The 17,803-nt window shown below is 50.1% G+C and overlaps 1 protein-coding gene across 1 annotated transcript in view; it reads right to left on the bottom strand.

Annotated features, from left to right (window-relative positions):
- Positions 1-16,327, bottom strand: part of FBLN7 (fibulin 7) — a 51,588-nt gene extending 35,261 nt beyond the window's left edge. Inside the window, exon 1 of the mRNA XM_057558818.1 lies at positions 15,977-16,327. Within this exon, the coding sequence (XP_057414801.1) occupies positions 15,977-16,051 (75 nt within the window). The 5' untranslated portion in view covers positions 16,052-16,327. The remainder of the gene's footprint in view (positions 1-15,976) is intronic.
- Positions 16,328-17,803: the final 1,476 nt, after the last annotated feature.

Here is a 17,803-nt window from a genome sequence, read left to right as displayed (position 1 = left end):
CCCCAACTGTAAAAAGCAACCGCCCACTTGGGCAGGAAGGCTCACAAAGGCTATGACTGGGCAAAGGTCAAATCCAGGCAGGGGGTTGGGGGGGAGGTGGGGGGAAGGGCTGGGAAGAGGGGGGCTCCATACCAGGGGGCGGGAAGGCGTATCTCGGGGGAGGGAAGGCGTATCTCAGAGGAAGCTGCCAAACCAGGGCCCCCTCGCTAGTTGTGGCGAGCGGGGGCTACTCTTCCTTGCGGTGCTCGGCCTTCTCCTTGCAGTGGCTTCTCTTGTTGTGGAGCATGGGCTCTAGGTGCGTGGGCTTCAGTAGTTGTGGCACACGGGCTTCAGTAGTTGTGGCTCACGGGCTTCAGTAGTTGTGGCACGCAGGCTCAGTAGTTGTGGCTCATGGGCTCTAGAGCACAGGCTCAGTAGTTGTGGCGCACGGGCTTAGTTGCTCCGCGGCATGTGGGATCTTCCCGGACCAGGGCTCGAACCTGTGTCCCCTGCATTGGCAGGCAGATTCTTAACCACTGCGCCCCCGTGGAAGCCCCTTCCAGGACTCTGATTTTTAATATTTTTCTCAAAGAGAGACCCTCAAATGGTATAAGTTTGCATCCTTTCAATACTTGGCTCCAAGCCTGGCTTATGCCATTGACAATAAATAATGAAAATTAGTTTCCATTTCTTAGAGTTAATAACGTATTTGTAACGGAACCAAGAAAAGGCATGCAGTGAAACTCTTCCATCCTTGAGTAGGAAAAAGATCAAGATTTACCATGCTTGGTGTCAGTCTATTTATCTCTTGTAAAAATAAAATACAGTGTGTGTGTGTGAAAAAATAAATAAATAAATAAATAAATAAAAGATTTACCGCTTCTGGTGTCAAACTCTGCCTCAGAGGGCTGGGTGCTTCACTGAACTCAACACCAAGGGCAGTGCTTGCAGAGAAGACCAGAAGCAGAGAGAGAAGTAGCAACAGCAGTCACCCCAGCCAGCTCGTCCTGAGCTGGGATGGAGGTGGCAGAGGCGGTTCTAGAACACACCTGCCAGTGCCGAGAGCCAGGCGGGAGGGGGCTGAGTCAGGCTCTTGGGAGCAAGGAGGTCACAGACCTATCCTCCATCCAACCCACCGCACCTCCAGGGAAAGTCTTGTCCATCTTCTCTCCAGCCCATTCTCTCACATGGATCTAATGGAGACGCCTCAGGGCTTACAACACCCCTCTTCCGGGGAGGCTGAATAGCTCCCGAGGCCCCACCTGCTGGCCCAGGGGTGGACACAGACAAAGACGATGTGTGTCCCCCAGCTCACCCCATCCCCGTGCCAGAACTCGGTAGGCGGACCTTCCCACCCCATCCAAGCCTCCTTGCCGTCTGGGCTCAGTCTACAAATGAAGCCCAGCTCTCAAAACCCCGAAGGGCCCAGGCATGGGGGGGCACAAGGATGGGGGGTCCTTGAGGCGCCATTCTCACGTGACCTGGCTCGATGGTCATCCTGACAGCGACAGTCTTGGCACAGTGGCTATTTCTGAGCGCCACCTCAAGGACAATAGAGCCCAGACCCCTCCAGGCAGCCACGGATGACCCCTTGGACCTCGGAGGGGCCATCTCACGCTGGTTTCTTCTAAGCCACAGCTATGTGTCATGTCAGCATGTTGTTTATGGGAACACAGATGTTTTGATGCCTTTAGATCTATGAAAGGACGGAGCACACTTGCCAAGTGTGTGCCTGCTAGCCAAGGCTCGAGGCCCTCTGCATCTGAGTCATGTAGAATTTGCACATGATTTTTCTTCTCCGGAAGTTTTTTGTTTTGTTTTTTTAAATTTTAGACCAAATCAGAAGCGGGTTATAACTCCTCAGCTTCTCTCATCCCAGTGACCTTGACCCAGCACCCACACAGAAGAGTAAAGGAAGGACACTTCTGGGGTAAGTGAGGGAATTTTGCTTGGGGAGGTGCCCAAGGCCCTTGTCTTAGGGTTCTCCAGAGAAACAGAACCAAGAAGAACCAACTGTATCTGTACACACCCTGTAGCGAGAGAGAGAAGGAGAGAGATTTATTTTAAGGAATTGGCTCATGCAAAGTGTGGGCTGGAGACCCAGGGAAGAGTTGGTACTGTAGCTCCAAAGGCCGTCTGGAGGCATAAAGCCCTCCTTCTCTGGGGACCTCAGTCTTTGGGATGAAGCCCACCCACATTATGGACGGCAACCTGCTTTACTCAAAGTCTACCATTTAATGCTAATCAAGTCTAAAAAAATACCTTCACAGAGACTTCCCTGACAAGCCAGTGGTTAAGACTCCATGCTTCCACTGCAGGGGGCAGAGGTTCGATCCCTGGTCAGGGAACTAAGATCCTGCATGCCGCACCGTGCGGCCGAAAGAAAAAAAAAAACCTTCACAGCAACATCGAGACTGGTGTTTCACTAAATATCTGGTCTAGCCAAGTGGACAAATAAAATTAGCTATCACAACCCTCCAGCAGAGTCTCCCTTTGTGTACTCAGGGCATTTTGGGTTCTTACGAGGCCGGCTGCCCAAAATTCTGTATTTTTGCCCCAACCCAATTCTTGTCTACTTTTTGAAATGGCCACGGGAGCGATGACAACAGTGGGAGCCAAGAGGCAGCACTACCACCACACCGCACACAAGCAAAGTCGTTAGATGCTCACGGCAGCCCTGGGATATGGGCACCATTATTACACCCACTTTACAGGCAAGGAAGCCAAGTAGTCACTTGGCCATGGTGACGCATCCAGGATTGAAATCCCAGCAGGCCTCCTCCAGACCCTGATGTGACACTTCAGAGAGGGGTCCACGGAGAACCCCCAGGAGCCCTCCTCTGTCCTTCTCCCGACTCCTCTCCTTTTCTAGCACCCCCTTGACGGCCACCTCTGGTCACCTCTCTCCTGGCCCCTTTGCATGCCTGAGGGCAGAGAACAAGTTATAGACAACTTGGAATCCTCATCACTGAGGACAGGACCTGAGTGCACACGAGATGCTCATTTGAGCAAACCAACAAAACAGATGAATGAGGAGCGAAGGAAGATGTAAGTGTGAGCCCAGGGCAGTCTTCCTCATCTTACTCCCCAAATCCACCATATTCTTTCACCTGCCTGCTGCCCAACCAAGCTTCCAGTGGCCACATTCACCTGCACACTTGGTTGTGCCTTTAACTGCATCACTTTACCTCCAGCAAATATCTCCCCTAACGCCCAGCCCAGTGGGGAGCTCCGTTCACACACACACACATACACACACACACATATACAGTACACATATACACATACCACATACACACACATACACACATATACACACATACATATACACCGTACACACACACATACACAATACACATATACACACACATACCACATACACATATACACACATACACAATACACATATACATACCACATACACATATACACACACACATATAAAACCAGCCACAATCCCCTGTGGAGCCCCCTGGTACTGGGCCTTCCCCTCACCTCTCTCCATAACTTGAGGACTTCCTGGCTGCAGAAATGGGGCATGATTTGCTTACTTCCTTTTGGGACTTGACCCAATATGAGTAGAGAAGGAGAGAGGAAGTTGAGAAAATAAAGAGGAAAAGAAGAGGAAAAAGAAACTTAGTATATTGCACCTTCTCCTCACTTATTCATTTTTTGTCTGATTTTTCTTCTTTTTTATATTACATTTTTTATTGCGGTATAATTGACATACAACATTCTGTTAGTTTCACATGTACAACAGAATGATTCCATAATTCATTCATTTATTCATTATTCCACAAATATTCACTAAGCATCCTACTTCTTGCCAGGCACTGACGTAAGAAACGGAGCCATCATTATCTCATTTAGTCCTCCTTGCAGCCCCCCTAGGCAGGCATGGTTATCCCCATTTCACAGCTAGAGAAACTGAGGCTCAGGGCATCCGGTTGGTCAATGGCGAGGCTACCTTACCAGTCACATTGTGCCCAGTCCACCCACTGGGAAAGTATGTTCTTCTTCTCTCTTCAGCCCAAGGGAACCAGGACGAGGGGCTCAGAGGCCCCAGTTTGCTAGCCGACCCTCTCAGTCCCCCCACTGTCCCCCCCAACACACACGCACGGACCCTTCAGGGAACGTCAGCCCACGTGTGTGCACATTCACACATGACCCAAGATTTCTCCGACTTGTGAAAGTGGACATCCGGATCTGACTGGGTCTCCTGGGGCTGACGCCAAGGAGGCGGAGGGCGCTGGGGGGCCTGGTCCTGGCGGGCAGCGTGGGCAGAATGAAGGGGACTGATGAGGTGAGTGCGGTGGGCGTGGCCATGCGTGAGAGGTGGAGCCTTGGAGACCTTACTCTTAAAGTGACTCACCTGGATGGTTGTCAAGGCTGAATGACATACGTGGTGCACTTTCAGATCGTCCTACCTTCGCTAGCGAAAAATCCCAAGCGTTTCTCCGTGAGCAGGCAACGGTGCGACAGAAACTATCCTGTCCTGTACCTGCACCTGCGTCCCACCTGCTCTCCCTGCGTCCTCCCGGGCCCTCCTGCAATCTAAGCTTCCCAAAAGACAGAGGTCAGAACCCCGACACGGGACTCACTGGGCTAACATCAGGGTAAGATTCTCAGGTTTCTGGGATAAAAACATAGATATCTTTGGGCGGAGGGCATTATTCTGCTTACAGAGCCGTATGTGATCAAGCCCTGCCACCTCCAACTGTGTCCAGATCAGGCACCTTCTGTGTCCCAACATTCAGACCTCCTCTGTGTTTCTCCACACACCTCAGCAAGCTTACTTCTACCTCAGGGCCTTTGCACTGGCTGTTTCCTCTGCCCAGATTCTGCCCCTGGTCCTTGAAAGCCAGGGTCCTGTCTTTCCATTTTCCCTTAGAAGCCCCCTTCTCAAAGAGCCCTTACCTGCCTACTGAGTATAGAGCAGCCTCCTGGCCACCCTCCAACACAAGACCCCATTTCCACGGTCTGCCTCCGGATACTTTCAGGTTTGTCTTGTTTTTCTCTGCCTGCTTGGTGAGCCACGTGACAACAGGGTCTGTGTCCAGCTCATCGTTCTCTCCCCTAACACGTACTGAGCCCTCATGTTGGACCTGTTCTTTGAATGTCACTCATTTTCCCCTTCCTACAACCCCATGAGACAGGCATCTCAGAGGGGGAGGCTGACTCACAAGAGGCAGGAACTTGCCCCAGGTCACTCAGCCGGGAAGCATGGGAGCCAGAACACACATCAGGCGCTCAGGGTCTTATCCACTGGCTACACCGCCTCGGGCCCTGCTGCCTTGCCAGACCCAGAAAATCACCCGGTAGGAAAGGCTCTCAGGACATAGTTGTAGAATGAGCACATTACCTTACTGGTTAGGTTCCTTCTGGGAAGGTAAAATCTTGAATTACGCAATCAGAGAAGGCGCTGGGAGGTGATACTGACAAGTTTGTATGTTTTTCACACCACAGCGTAAATGACTGATGGTGTCTGATGCTTCTCTGGAAGAAGCTTTTCTTTTTGTCTTTTTTTAGCCTACAGACACCCGTGGCGCTTTCCCTTTCTTCAAATCAGCCAAGAGTCATCTGATTCTCTCGGCTCCCTGGGCCGTGCACCCAGTGACCGATCACACTCTGCCTCCAACCCCTCCTGCAGAGACGGGAAACCCAGGCTAGGGGAGCAGTGGGAAAGGTATCTCCTGAGCTGGCAGTGCGCCACTTCTGTTGAGGGTCTAGAGGTAACCTAATCCCCAGCATAAAGAGAAATGTCTGAGTCAGGAGCCAACCAGATGACAGCAGTGAGGTCAGGGGGCAGCCTAGGGTCTCCTGAGTCCCTGGAGTTGCCATCCCACCCCCACCCCTCCAGTCTTTGATGTGAATGATGTCACGTCTCAGTCTTACCTGGAAACCCAGCCCCAAGATGAGCTCCCTGGGCTTTGCTTCCCATTTAAGCTGCTTCCCTCTGGAGAGTCTGGCGCCCAGACTGCCAGAGGGACACACGTTTTCCCGCATACAGGGAAAATCGATGGTTACTTCCTCGAGATATAGATTTACTTACTGAAATGGGTAGGTTTGGGTCCTGTCAAATTGTAGGTGCCTATTGTTTTCTTAAATGAAGATGTCTGTGACATCCTTATTTTAGGTTCCAGGCAACTCCAGAGAAGCAGGGAAGACTCAGGCAGAGGGTTTGAAAGGACATAGAAAGTTCTACCCACTCAGGGAGTCTGCCCCGTTGTCCCCAGGGCCCCAGGGCTGCACAAGCCTTGGGAAAGTTGGTAGAAGCATGGCAGCCCACCATTGCCCCTATAAATCAGGGGCACCGTCGGGCCTCTGTCAACAGTCAGGGGATGCACGCTCCTCTTGGGGCAGCTGGCTGGGAGGCAGGTCGAGGTGGGCGCATGGAGGGAGGGCCCGTGCCCAGATGGTGGGGTGAGCAGCTCCGCAGGCATCTGGCTTGGTCTGCCTGGAATCAAGTCCAGGGTCAAACAGGATCCTCCAGGGGGAGCAGGCCTGGGAGGGCATCGGTTCCTGCCTGAAAGACTCCAGGCCAACCCGAGAACCCAGGGCACTGCCTTCTTGCCCAGCTGTTCACATTCGGTTCACACCCTCAGCACTTGCTGCCCAACACCCCCGGGGGCCAGAAGCTGCCCCACGGAGCAAAGGGGTCTCCACTCTTCTCTGTAATCAGGGCCGTCCTTGACAGGACTTGGAAAGAGTCCCCCTCCTGAAGGTGCCAGGGGAAGGTGGAGGCTGCTGGAGAAAGTGGAAGATGCCAGGACAGCCTCTGGGTCACCCATCCTCACCCTGACCCCACCCATTCATCTGAACACCGTCTCTGCGGGGAGTAAAGCCCTGGATCACTACTGATGAAGGTTTGCAGAATGGCAATCTCTTCCTCCCCACACCCACACCATCTGCAAGGAGGCTCTGCCAGTCTTCCCATCCAGAGGGAGGTCTGTTTTCCCATCTCCGGATATGGGCGGGTCTTGTGACTTGCTTTGGCCAACAGAATGCACTGGAAGCGATATACCAGTTCCAAGGCTGGCTCTGGATTAACCACATTGTCTAGTTTCTGTATGTGATGTTTTGACATCTGGGGCCACGCTGACTTGGCACAGACTGCCCCTCTGTGGCAGGGCCAGCAAATTCCTAGAGGCAGCAAACAACACAACACCCTTCCTGCCCGTGCCCAGCACACCTTTGGTAGCAAACCAACGGAACCAGAGCCCATCCGCCTGCTTATCTGGCTCCGAAGCTTGTGAGACACTAACACCTGTCCAGTCCCCGCCAACAAACCTGGGCTTCGGCATCAGACAACTAGGGGCAGCACTATACCGCCATCCTGCTACAATTATTCCAACTAGCCAGTCTTAACCTGGTTAGTCCCCTTAGCCTGTCTCACTCATTTCTTCCCTCAAACCCCCCAGTAAAGGCTTTCCAGAAGTCTCCCTCCCTCTCTCTCTGCCTGCTGTTCTCTCTGTAGCCCAACTTGGTATGACATGCTCCCTCCTCGAGAGAACTGTAAGTAACACACGATCTTTTCCGGCAGTGTCTCCTGATCTGTTGGCCTCACCACACTTGGAGGAAGCCAAAATCCCAGCTTCATTTTAGAACAGCGTCTCAAGAAGTCTTGGGCATTCTGCTAGTCCTGGCCCTTGACCACTTTCTACCATGTGAAAAACCCAGGCTAGCCTGCTGGAGGATGAGAGGTTGCGTGGAGCAGAGCCACCCTGGACCAACCAGCCCCAGCTAACCTGGCAGCCGTCCACAGATGAAGAGGAGCCCAGACCCGAACAGCGGAGCCTGGAGCCAGTGAGCAGAAGAGTCCAGCTGAGGCCAGCTCAAACTGCCACCCTGATCGGTCAACTCCAGATCTAGAGCAGCCCTTTCAAAACCGAATGCAGGGCCCTTGTCTGTTTTGTTCCCGGCCTGGGCCATGGCAGTCACCAAATATTTGTTTTATGAAATGCCCCATTTTCAATATGGATGATTCACATGTCCCCGTAGCTTCCGCTCACCCCCATGTATTCTTTTTTTTTTTTTTTTTTAATTTTATAGCTACTTTATTTATTTATTTATTTATTTTTGGCTGTGTTGGGTCCTCGGTTCGTGCGAGGGCTTTCTCTGGTTACGGCAAGTGGGGGCCACTCTTCATCGCGGTGCGGGGACCGCTCTTCATCGCGGTGCGCGGGCCTTTCACTATAGCGGCCCCTCCCGTTGCGGGGCACAGGCTCCAGACGCGCAGGCTCAGCAGTTGTGGCTCACGGGCCCAGTTGCTCCGCGGCATGTGGGATCTTCCCAGACCAGGGCTCGAACCCGTGTCCCCTGCATTAGCAGGCAGATTCTCAACCACTGCGCCACCAGGGAAGCCCCCCCCATGTATTCTTATAATACAGGCGCTGGTGTATAAAACCCTGCTGCAGGGTAGCAAATACTCCTGGTGCTGCGAGCACGGCAGATACCTTTAATCAAGCATGGTAGCCTTTTGTGCTGAGTTCTGAAGTAAACATCAATCCGTCTCAACCTGGAGTCCAGCCAATCCAACGCAACTGGCAGTAGAACTGACATTGATAAGCTGACCATACTACACCGGGAAGGAACATACTTGGGTTTTCATATTTCCACCCTTCTTCATCTCATTTGTTCTCAGACCAGGGAATAGGTCTCAAACCCTCCCCACCTCCTTCCCTCCCGACTCAGTCAGTGGGGGACATTGGATGGGGGCATTTCCCCCCCTCTCGCTCCTTCCTCTGGCTTTGCTCCCAACATGAGGATTCAGCTGCCGCTTCCTCAGGCACATCAGACCCCCCAGCGTGGGGATAATGGTGCTACCGTTGGCTGCTTTCAAGTTTCAGGGTAGAAAAATGGTAACATCCACAATAGGAAAGTGATTTGGGAAGGCCTAAGGATCGCGGATTAAAACATCATTTTCTTGAGAATGTGTTCAAAAAAACAAGGGAATAAGCCAAGAAAGAGGAAGACATATGATCTAGAAAACATAAACTCCAGCTCAAGCCAAAGTCCCTGGGTAGCCACAGGGCCATGAGCCCAGAGAAGGTCAGCAGAACTGGAATCCAGGGGGAAAGCAGCCCGACAGAATATGGACTAGGGAAGAGATTATTGGAAACAACTGTGCTTATGTAGAGGACGAACCGGGCAAAAGAGAAAAATCTTGACGAAAACCAAAGAGTTACACAAGAAAGGAAATTAATCATAGTAGACTATTTGGCTCTGCAGCGAACAATGGAACAAAGTACTCATCTGTCGTTACAGGAGATCAATTGTTTAGAAATGGGGAGTAATTTCCAGGGCATTTAAAAACAGTTGCCTCAAGAGAGAGTGAGGACTGTGGAACAATTTCTTGAAAGCCACGAGCTACCAAAAGTCACCCAAAGGAAAAAGGCTACCCTAAGTAGTGCTGTATCTGTCAGAGAAATTGAATTCAGAGTTAAAAACCTTCCAGAAAAGAAATCTCCAAGCCCACATGGTTTCATTGGTCAATTCTACCAAAACATTATACGAGGAACTGACACCACCTCTACACAGTTTCTTCCAGAAAACAGAAGAGAAGGGGACAGCTCACAATTCATTTTAGGAAGCCAGCATTACCCTGGTAACAAAACCAGGTAAAGACAGTAGAAGAAATCCATAGATGAGGGATAGCAAACTGTGTCTGTAGAAAGAGGGCCAGAGAGTCAAAGTTTTCAACTTTGCAGCCCATAGGGTCTCTGTTGCAACTGCTCACCTCCTCAATTGCAGTGCAAAAAGCAGGTATGGATGACATGTAAGTAATCAGTGTGGACAGATTTGACCAGCAGTGTGCTAGATGTGGCTCATGGACCATAGTATGCTGACCCCTGCTATACACCAATATCCCTCATGAACAAGATACAAGAATTCTCACAAAATATTAGCAAGTAGAACCCAGAAGTATAGACGATGTATACGATGCCATAATCAATTAGGGTTTATCTGGGAATGCAAGGCTGGTTTCAAAATTAGAAAATCAATCACACAGCATTGTAAATCAACTGTACTTCAATTTAAAAAAATTAAAAATAAGTTTAGAAATTCAGTCAAAGTCATCCACTTTAATAACAGACTGAAGAAAAACCACAGGATCATATCAATGGAAGCAGAAAAAGCATGTGATAAAATTCAACATCCATTCATAATGAATACTCTATCAAACTATGGCTAGAAGAGAACCTTAACCTGACAAATGGCATCTGCAAAAACCCACAGCCTAGCATCCCACTTAATATTAAAAAACTGAATGCATTCTTCCCAAGTTCTAGAACAAGGCAAGAATGTCCACTCTCTTACTCAACACAGTATTGGAAGTTTAAATAAGTGTAATAAGGCTAAATAAATAAATAAATGGCGCATGGATTAGAAAGGAAGAAATAAAATTGCCCCGATTCACAGATAACATGATTGTTTATGTAAAAAAATCTGAGGGACTCTACACACAAAAAAATGCCCTATAACTAATAAGTGAGTTCCACAAAGTCACAGGACACCATGTCCACACAGAAAAGCCCACTGAATTTCCATATACAAGGAATATAGCATTGGAAATGAAAAAATTTAAAACCTAATACCACTTAAAATAGCTCCAAAAATGAAATACTTAGATACAAATCTAACAAAACATGTTTATGTTGGTAACTAAAAAATGCTGATGAGAGAAATCAAGGAAGATCTAAATAAATGGAAAGACATATTGTTTTCACAGACTGGAAGACTCAATATTGTTAAGATGCCAATTCACCCCTAATTGATCAATAGGTTTAATGCAGTTCCAATCAAAATTCCAGTGGAATTTTGTAGATAGAGACAAGCCGATTCTAAAATCTTAATGGAAATACAAGCTATAATAACTGCAACAAGTTTGAAAAAGAATAATAAAGTCTTAAAATCTATCCAATTTTAAGTCTTATATAAAATTACAGTAACGGGACTTCCCTGGTGGTGTAGTGGTTAAGAATCCGCCTGCCAATGCAGGGGACAGGGGTTCGATCCCTGGTCTGGGAAGATCCCACATGCCTCTGGAGCAACTAAGCCCGTGTGCCACAACTGCTGAGTCTGCGCTCTAGAGCCCGCAAACCACAACTACTGAGCCTGCGCACCACAACTACTGAAGCCCATGCGCCTAGAGCTCATGCTCCGCAACGAGAGGCCACCGCAATGAGAAGCCCGTGCACGGCAACAAAGAGTAGACGCCCGCTCGCCCCAACTAGAGAAAGCCCGTGCGCAATGAAGACCCAATGCAGCCAAATAAATAAAATTACAGTAATCAAGATAGTGTGTTACTGGCAGAAATAAACCCATATGATGCACTGATTTTTGACAAAGTTGCTAAGACAATTCAATGGCAATTCAACAGTCTTTTCAACAACTGCTGTTGGAACAACTGGAAATCTACATGCAAAGTATTTATCTCAACATAAACCTCACACTTTACACAAAAATTAACTCAAAATAAATTACAGATCAAAATGTAAAAATGCAAAACTACAAACATTTTAGAAGAAAACATACAAGAAAGTTTTCATGATCTGGGGTCAAAGAGTTCTTAGACTTGACACCAAAACCACGATCTATAAAAATAAAAAATCGATCAATTGGACTTCATCAAAATTTTAAATCTTTGCTCTGGGAAAGACACTGTTTAGACAAGCTGCAGTGAATGAAATAATGCCATTTGCAGCAACATGGATGGACCTGGAGATTATCATATGGAGTGAAGTAAGTCAGACAGAGAAAGACATATATCATATGACATCACTTATGTGGAATCTAAAAAAAAATGATACAAATGAACTTATTTACAAAACAGAAATAGACTCACAGGCTTAGAAAACAAATTTATGGTTACCAAAGGGGAAAGGTGGGGTGGGGAGAGGAATAAATCACAAGTTTGGGATTAACATATACACACTACTATATATAAAATAGATAATCAACAAGGATCTACTGTATAGCACAGGGAACTATACGCAATACTCTGTAATAACCTATATGGGAAAAGAATCTGAAAAAGAATAGATATATGAATATGTATAACTGACTCACTTTGCTGTACACCCGAAACTAACAGAACGTTGTAAATCAACTATACTCCAATATAAAATTTAAAAAATTTTTTAAAAGACAAGCTGCAGGGCTTTCCTGGTGGCGCAGTGGTTGAGAATCTGCCTGCCAGTGCAGGGGACGCGGGTTCGAGCCCTGGTCTGGGAAGATCCCACATGCCGTGGAGCAACTAGGCCCGTGAGCCACAATCACTGAGCCTGCGCGTCTGGAGCCTGTGCTCCACAACAAGAGAGGCCGCGATAGTGAGAGGCCCGCACACCGCAATGAAGAGTGGCCCCCGCTTGCCACAACTAGAGAAAGCCCTCGCACAGAAACGAAGACTCAACACAGCCATAAGTAAATTAATTAATTAATTAAAAAAAAAAGACAGGGCTTCCCTGGTGGCGCAGTGGTTGAGAATCTGCCTGCCAATGCAGGGGACACGGGTTCGAGTCCTGGTCTGGGAAGATCCCACATGCCGTGGAGCAACTGTGCCCGTGAGCCACAATTACTGAGCCTGCGCATCTGGAGCCTGTGCTCCGCAACAGGAGAGGCCGCGATAGTGAGAGGCCCGCGCACCGTGATGAAGAGTGGCCCCCGCTTGCCACAACTAGGGAAAGCCCTCGCACAGAAACGAAGACCCAACACAGCCATAAAAAAATTTTTTTTTAAATTAATTAATTAATTTAAAAAAAAAAAAAAAAGACAAGCTGCAGATAGGGAGAAAATATTGGCAATTCACACATCTGATAAAGGATTTCTATTTAGACTGTATAAAGAATACTCAAAACTTAACAATAAGAAAACAAACCACCCATTTGGAAAATGGGCAGAGGGCCTGAACAGACACTTCACCCAGTAAACTATTCAAATGGCAAATAAGCACATGAAAAGATGTCAATATTATCAGTTATTAGAGAAATGGAAATTAAAAGCACAATGAGATACCATTCCATATCTATTAGAGTGACTTAGAAACAAACAAACAAACCTGATAATATTAAGTGCTGGTGAGGATGCAGGGCAACTGGGTCTTTTATGTATTGCTGGTGGGAATGCAAAATGATAACAACTGATGTGGAATACAGTTTGGCTGCTTCTTACAAAGTTAAAGATACACTTACCATATAACCCAGCAATCCCACTCCTAGATATTTACCCAAGAGAAATGAGTGTTTACATTCACACAAAAGCTGTATGGGAATGTTTATGGCAGCTCTAGTCATAATCACCAAAAACTGGAACTGATACCATGGGTGTCATTCAGTTCAATGGCTGAATTGATTAAAAAAAAGCTGTGATACGTCCACACAATGGAATACTACCCAGCAATAGGAAGGAACTGTGCATCCCCAGAACGACATGGAAGAATCTTAAATGCTTTATGCTAAGTTAAAGAAGTCAGAGTCAAAAGTCCATGTACTTTTTGCTTCCATTTATATGACATTGTGAAGATGAAAAAACTATAATGATGAAGAACGGATCAGTGTTGCCAGGGGCTGGGGTGGCCGGAGGGTGTGACTACATCGGGCATGATGATGTCATTTTGGGGTGGTGGAACTGTTCTGTCTCCTGACTGTGGTGGTGAGTACCACATATAGAACATAGCTCTATGGTTAAAATCACGAAATGTACACCAAAAACATTTCTTTCCCATTAAACTGTAAAAAGCAATGTATCAACTGGGAGTGGACAACCAAAAGAATGAATCTCTAATGGTGGAATTTGGAACCCTGTGACATGTGATCACAAGGAGAGGTTTTGGAGAAGGGGAAACGTTCTGAAATGCCACAGCCCCCCCTCCCCACAGGCAACGAGGAGGCCGAGAGCCATCGTGGGGGAAGAGGGTGAGGCGTGGGGTGTGTTAAATGTTCTCCCTTTCTTGTCTCCCCAGCAAGGCTGTTTCTCTTCCTGGGGGAAGGCCACAGAGTGGGCAGTAGTGTTGGGAAAGGGCCCCCACTTACGGGATCCCCACATTGCTCAATCTCCCCTCCTTCCCCAGGACCACTGGCTCTCCAACAGCAGGTCACAGAAATCTTGCAAAGTGACCCAGGACAGATGTGCTGAAAAGTCAGACAAGGATTAGGGGTGAGATTCCCCCGACTACATAGGACTTTGGGTGAAAGACAGTTTCACTAGAATTTTTACGGCTTAGGGATGCACCTACCTGTGCTTCTGGCTTTGAGCTCTGGGCCTCAGGTTCTGTTATGTAATCTGCAAAGTGGGTGGGATACCCCACTGTTCTGTTGGGTGGGTTGATTTTGGCCCTAGACCAGGCTTCTGCTGCCTGGTGGCTGAGTGACTTCCTGCAGTGGCAACTCACTGCATTCTGCACTCACACGGGCCCCTGTTTGGTCTGAACTGAGTTCTCCCTGCCTGGAACCCCTTCCTGAGCCCCAAGGGCTTCTAGGTGGCCACGGATGTGCTTGTCAGGTATTCAGTCCAGGGGTTGAGAGTCTGCGGGGAAGGGAAAAGGCTTGGAGACCAAGGAGAGAGATTAAATTTACTCCACTCCTTCCTGGTCATGTGAACTTGAGTAAGTCAGAATCTCCCTGGGTCTCAGCTCCCTCATCTGCAAAATGGGGATGACAATAGTTCCCGACTCACAGCGCTGCTCTGAGGATAAAGAGCCTGGAAGATGCTTAGCAAAGAATCCAGCGCTCATCACTCAGCGAGCTTTCTTTCCGTCTGCCGTTACTATTATTGCTATGGACGGTATTCTTGGGGTAGCTGCCCCACAGCCCACGGGACACGCCGTCACAGAGGGAGGGGTCTCCAGTTTCCAGAGCCAGTCTGGTGATAGCTGGCTCTGAATTGAGCAATTCCAGTCTCACCTTTGGATGATGCATTTTTATCTGCATTCTTATCTTAATTTTAACCATGAGTTTTTACTGCTTAATGTAAAAGTGAATCTGGTCAAGCACATAAGTCCAGTGGGACTCCAACAGACACAAACGTCAGGGAGAGAAAAATTAAACGGCAAGCTGCCTGCAAGTGTGGGAAAGAAATGCAGTCCCAAATCTAAGATCCTCTAGGCTCAGGTGAGGCTGCTTCAGAAACCTCCCACCTGTCTCTGCCTGGGAAACGCGGCGAACTGCTAAGAAAGTTCTGAGCCTTTAAAAGTTGGTGGTGGGGCTTCCCTGGTGGCGCAGTGGTTAAGAATCTGCCTGCCAATGCAGGGGACACGGGTTCGAGCCCTGGTCCGGGACGATCCCACATGCCGCGGGAGCAACTAAGCCCGTCCGCCACAACTTACTGAGCCTGCGCTCTAGAGCCCGTGAGCCACAACTACTGAGCCCACCGCCGCATCTACTGAAGCCCGTGCGCCTAGAGCCCGTGCTCCACAAGAGAAGCCACCGCAATGAGAAGCCCGCGCACCGCAACGAAGAGTAGCCCCCGCTCGCCACAACTAGAGAAAGCCCGTGCGCAGCAACGAAGACCCAACGCAGCCAAAAATAAAATAAATAAATACATTTAAAAGTTGGTGGTGGTAAGAATGATATTTCAGTTAGAAATTTAAATGTTGGAAGTTGGAGGGGAGGGGACAACCTCTACCCCTAACTGGGTGAGCAGGGAGCTCTTCTGGAGACCTGAGGAAGACCAGTGTCTCATAAATCCCAGGGCAATCTTTCTGCAACGCTCGGTTCTCACGCGGAGCCCTCTCTCTCCCTCCCCCCAGCGGACCGAGGCTTTCGCACAAACTGCTTGGCTAGACCAGCCCGGGTTCTCCCAGACGCCCGGGCCGCGATGCATCCGATGACAGATGGGGGGAATCTCACGCTTCTCTCTGAAAACTGAACCCCAGCTCCAGCCTCGCTCCAAGCCCCCAGGCCGAGCATTCCGGTGGAATGTGGCGAGCCCAGGTCCTCCGGCCTTGGTGTGGCCTCCCCTGCAAGCGGGACAGCGGAGGGGCGGGAGGGACACTGACCTGGGAAGCCCGCGGTTCGGGGCAGGCGAGGAAAAGCAGCAGGAGGAAGAGCGCGCGGGGACAGTTGGGCACCATCTTGCCAATCGGAACCTTTCTGCTTGGGAAGGGGAAATAACTTTGTCTGCCTTCCCTGCCGCAGTTGTCCCAAGGCGATGCCGCAGCCGCCCCTGCGGGGAGCGGGGCTCCGCGCGGCCCCGAGCGGCTCGGGCAGGGAGGGAGGCGGGAGCCCCGGAGCGCAGCCGGGCCCGCCGCGCTCGGGAGGCGCAGTCCCGGGTCCAGGTGCGCCGCGCGCCGACCTGCAGCCGCAGCGGCCAGGAGCGTCCGCAGCCGCCCGCACGAGACAATCGCTGCGAGGCGGGGAGGCGCCAGCCCCTTGGCCAAGGCCGAGGAGGAGGGGCTGCCCGGCTAGGAATGCGCCTGGGAGCGCGCCCAACCCGCGCGGCTCCCCGAGGAGGCCGGGCGCGACGCCGAGGACGAGCGCGGGCATCCTCAGCGCCCTCGCGGGGGAGGCGGCCGAGGCGGCGCGCACGTGCGTGCGGGAGCCCAGGAGCCCACCCCGCGCCGGGCCGCTGCTGACCCGCCCCTTTCCCGGCTGGAGACACTGAGGCGGACATCACCCAGCCGAAAGTGGAGCTTCAAACCCAGGTGTGTCCAACTTCAGAGCTCACGTGAGGACATCTTCCTCCGCGGCCTTCGGAAGACAGGACTAGAATGGCCAGGAGATGGGCTTCATGAACTTAGACCCAGTTCTCCACCCGAGTAGACTAGTGTCTTTTTCAACAATGCTCTCGGGGTACAAGAACACACACGCACGGTGACTCAGAATCGACAGCCCTCCTCATTTGCTGTCCTCCACTCCCCAAACGGAAGGAGAAACTCAGTTTGGACTGGAGGCCGGGTTATGGGAACACTGGATGCTTTGCTGAGGTCGGGTGGGAAATGCCGCTGGGAAGGGCAGACATGAGCAGTCTCAGTCGTTGCATCCAGGGGCTGTGGGAGGAACCAGATGGCCTCAGCCCCAAGCTCCTGGAAAACATTATTTAAGTTCTTACTGGAAGGATGTTTTCAGAAGGCAACACTGCAGATGTCATGGTGCACACCAAGTCTGGCCAAGCCTCAAATCTATTTTTCCTTTTCCGAATTTCACTTAGCAGAGCCCACTCAGAGCTCAGAAGGCTGCAGCCTCAGAGCAGGAACTGTTTTCCTTTGGAAAGGAAAGTTGGGGTCCCCTGGAAAGCGTGGCGCCCGGTGCAGCCTGGCCACCTGGGCAGGAGTTACCCAGGAAATCCTGCTGGGTTGCCCCCTCCACCTTCCTGCCAGAGGAAGGAGAGCAGGTCTGGTACTCTTATCTGCATTCCTGGGGAGATGGCTTGAGAGAGACCTGGGCGGAAGATTGCTTTTCCCTATCCAGGTGGAGGGCGCTGGGCAGCAGTGACCTGAGCCCGGGCGGCCTGTGGAAATAGAGGTTTTCTGCCTTTGCTGTCTGTGCCAAAGCCCAGAGTCCCCCCTCTCTGTCTGCACTCTCCCCACCCCTACCCCCAAGGAAGGGTTCCTTCTGGTCACCGTGGCTGTGTTTATTTTGTATTTTATCCTACCTTGTGTTTACATGGCAGCCCCCAAAGCCAAGGCTTCTCACCCGTGTCCCCGCTGTGCGCTGGAACCAGACATATGTGCACAAGACCTGTTCTCCTCTTGAGCCCTCTGAATGGATTCATAAAGCTGGAAGGCACTCCTGATTTCACCAGTGAAGAAAGTGAAGCCGGGAATGGCTGAGTGACTTGCCCATGGTTTGCAAACCCAAAGGTCTCCAGAGCAGGGCTGTTTCCA

The sequence above is a fragment of the Balaenoptera acutorostrata genome, chromosome 12 (assembly GCF_949987535.1).
Source record: "Balaenoptera acutorostrata chromosome 12, mBalAcu1.1, whole genome shotgun sequence".
Lineage (NCBI taxonomy): Eukaryota > Metazoa > Chordata > Mammalia > Artiodactyla > Balaenopteridae > Balaenoptera > Balaenoptera acutorostrata.
This window is presented reverse-complemented; position numbering and strand designations above follow the sequence as displayed.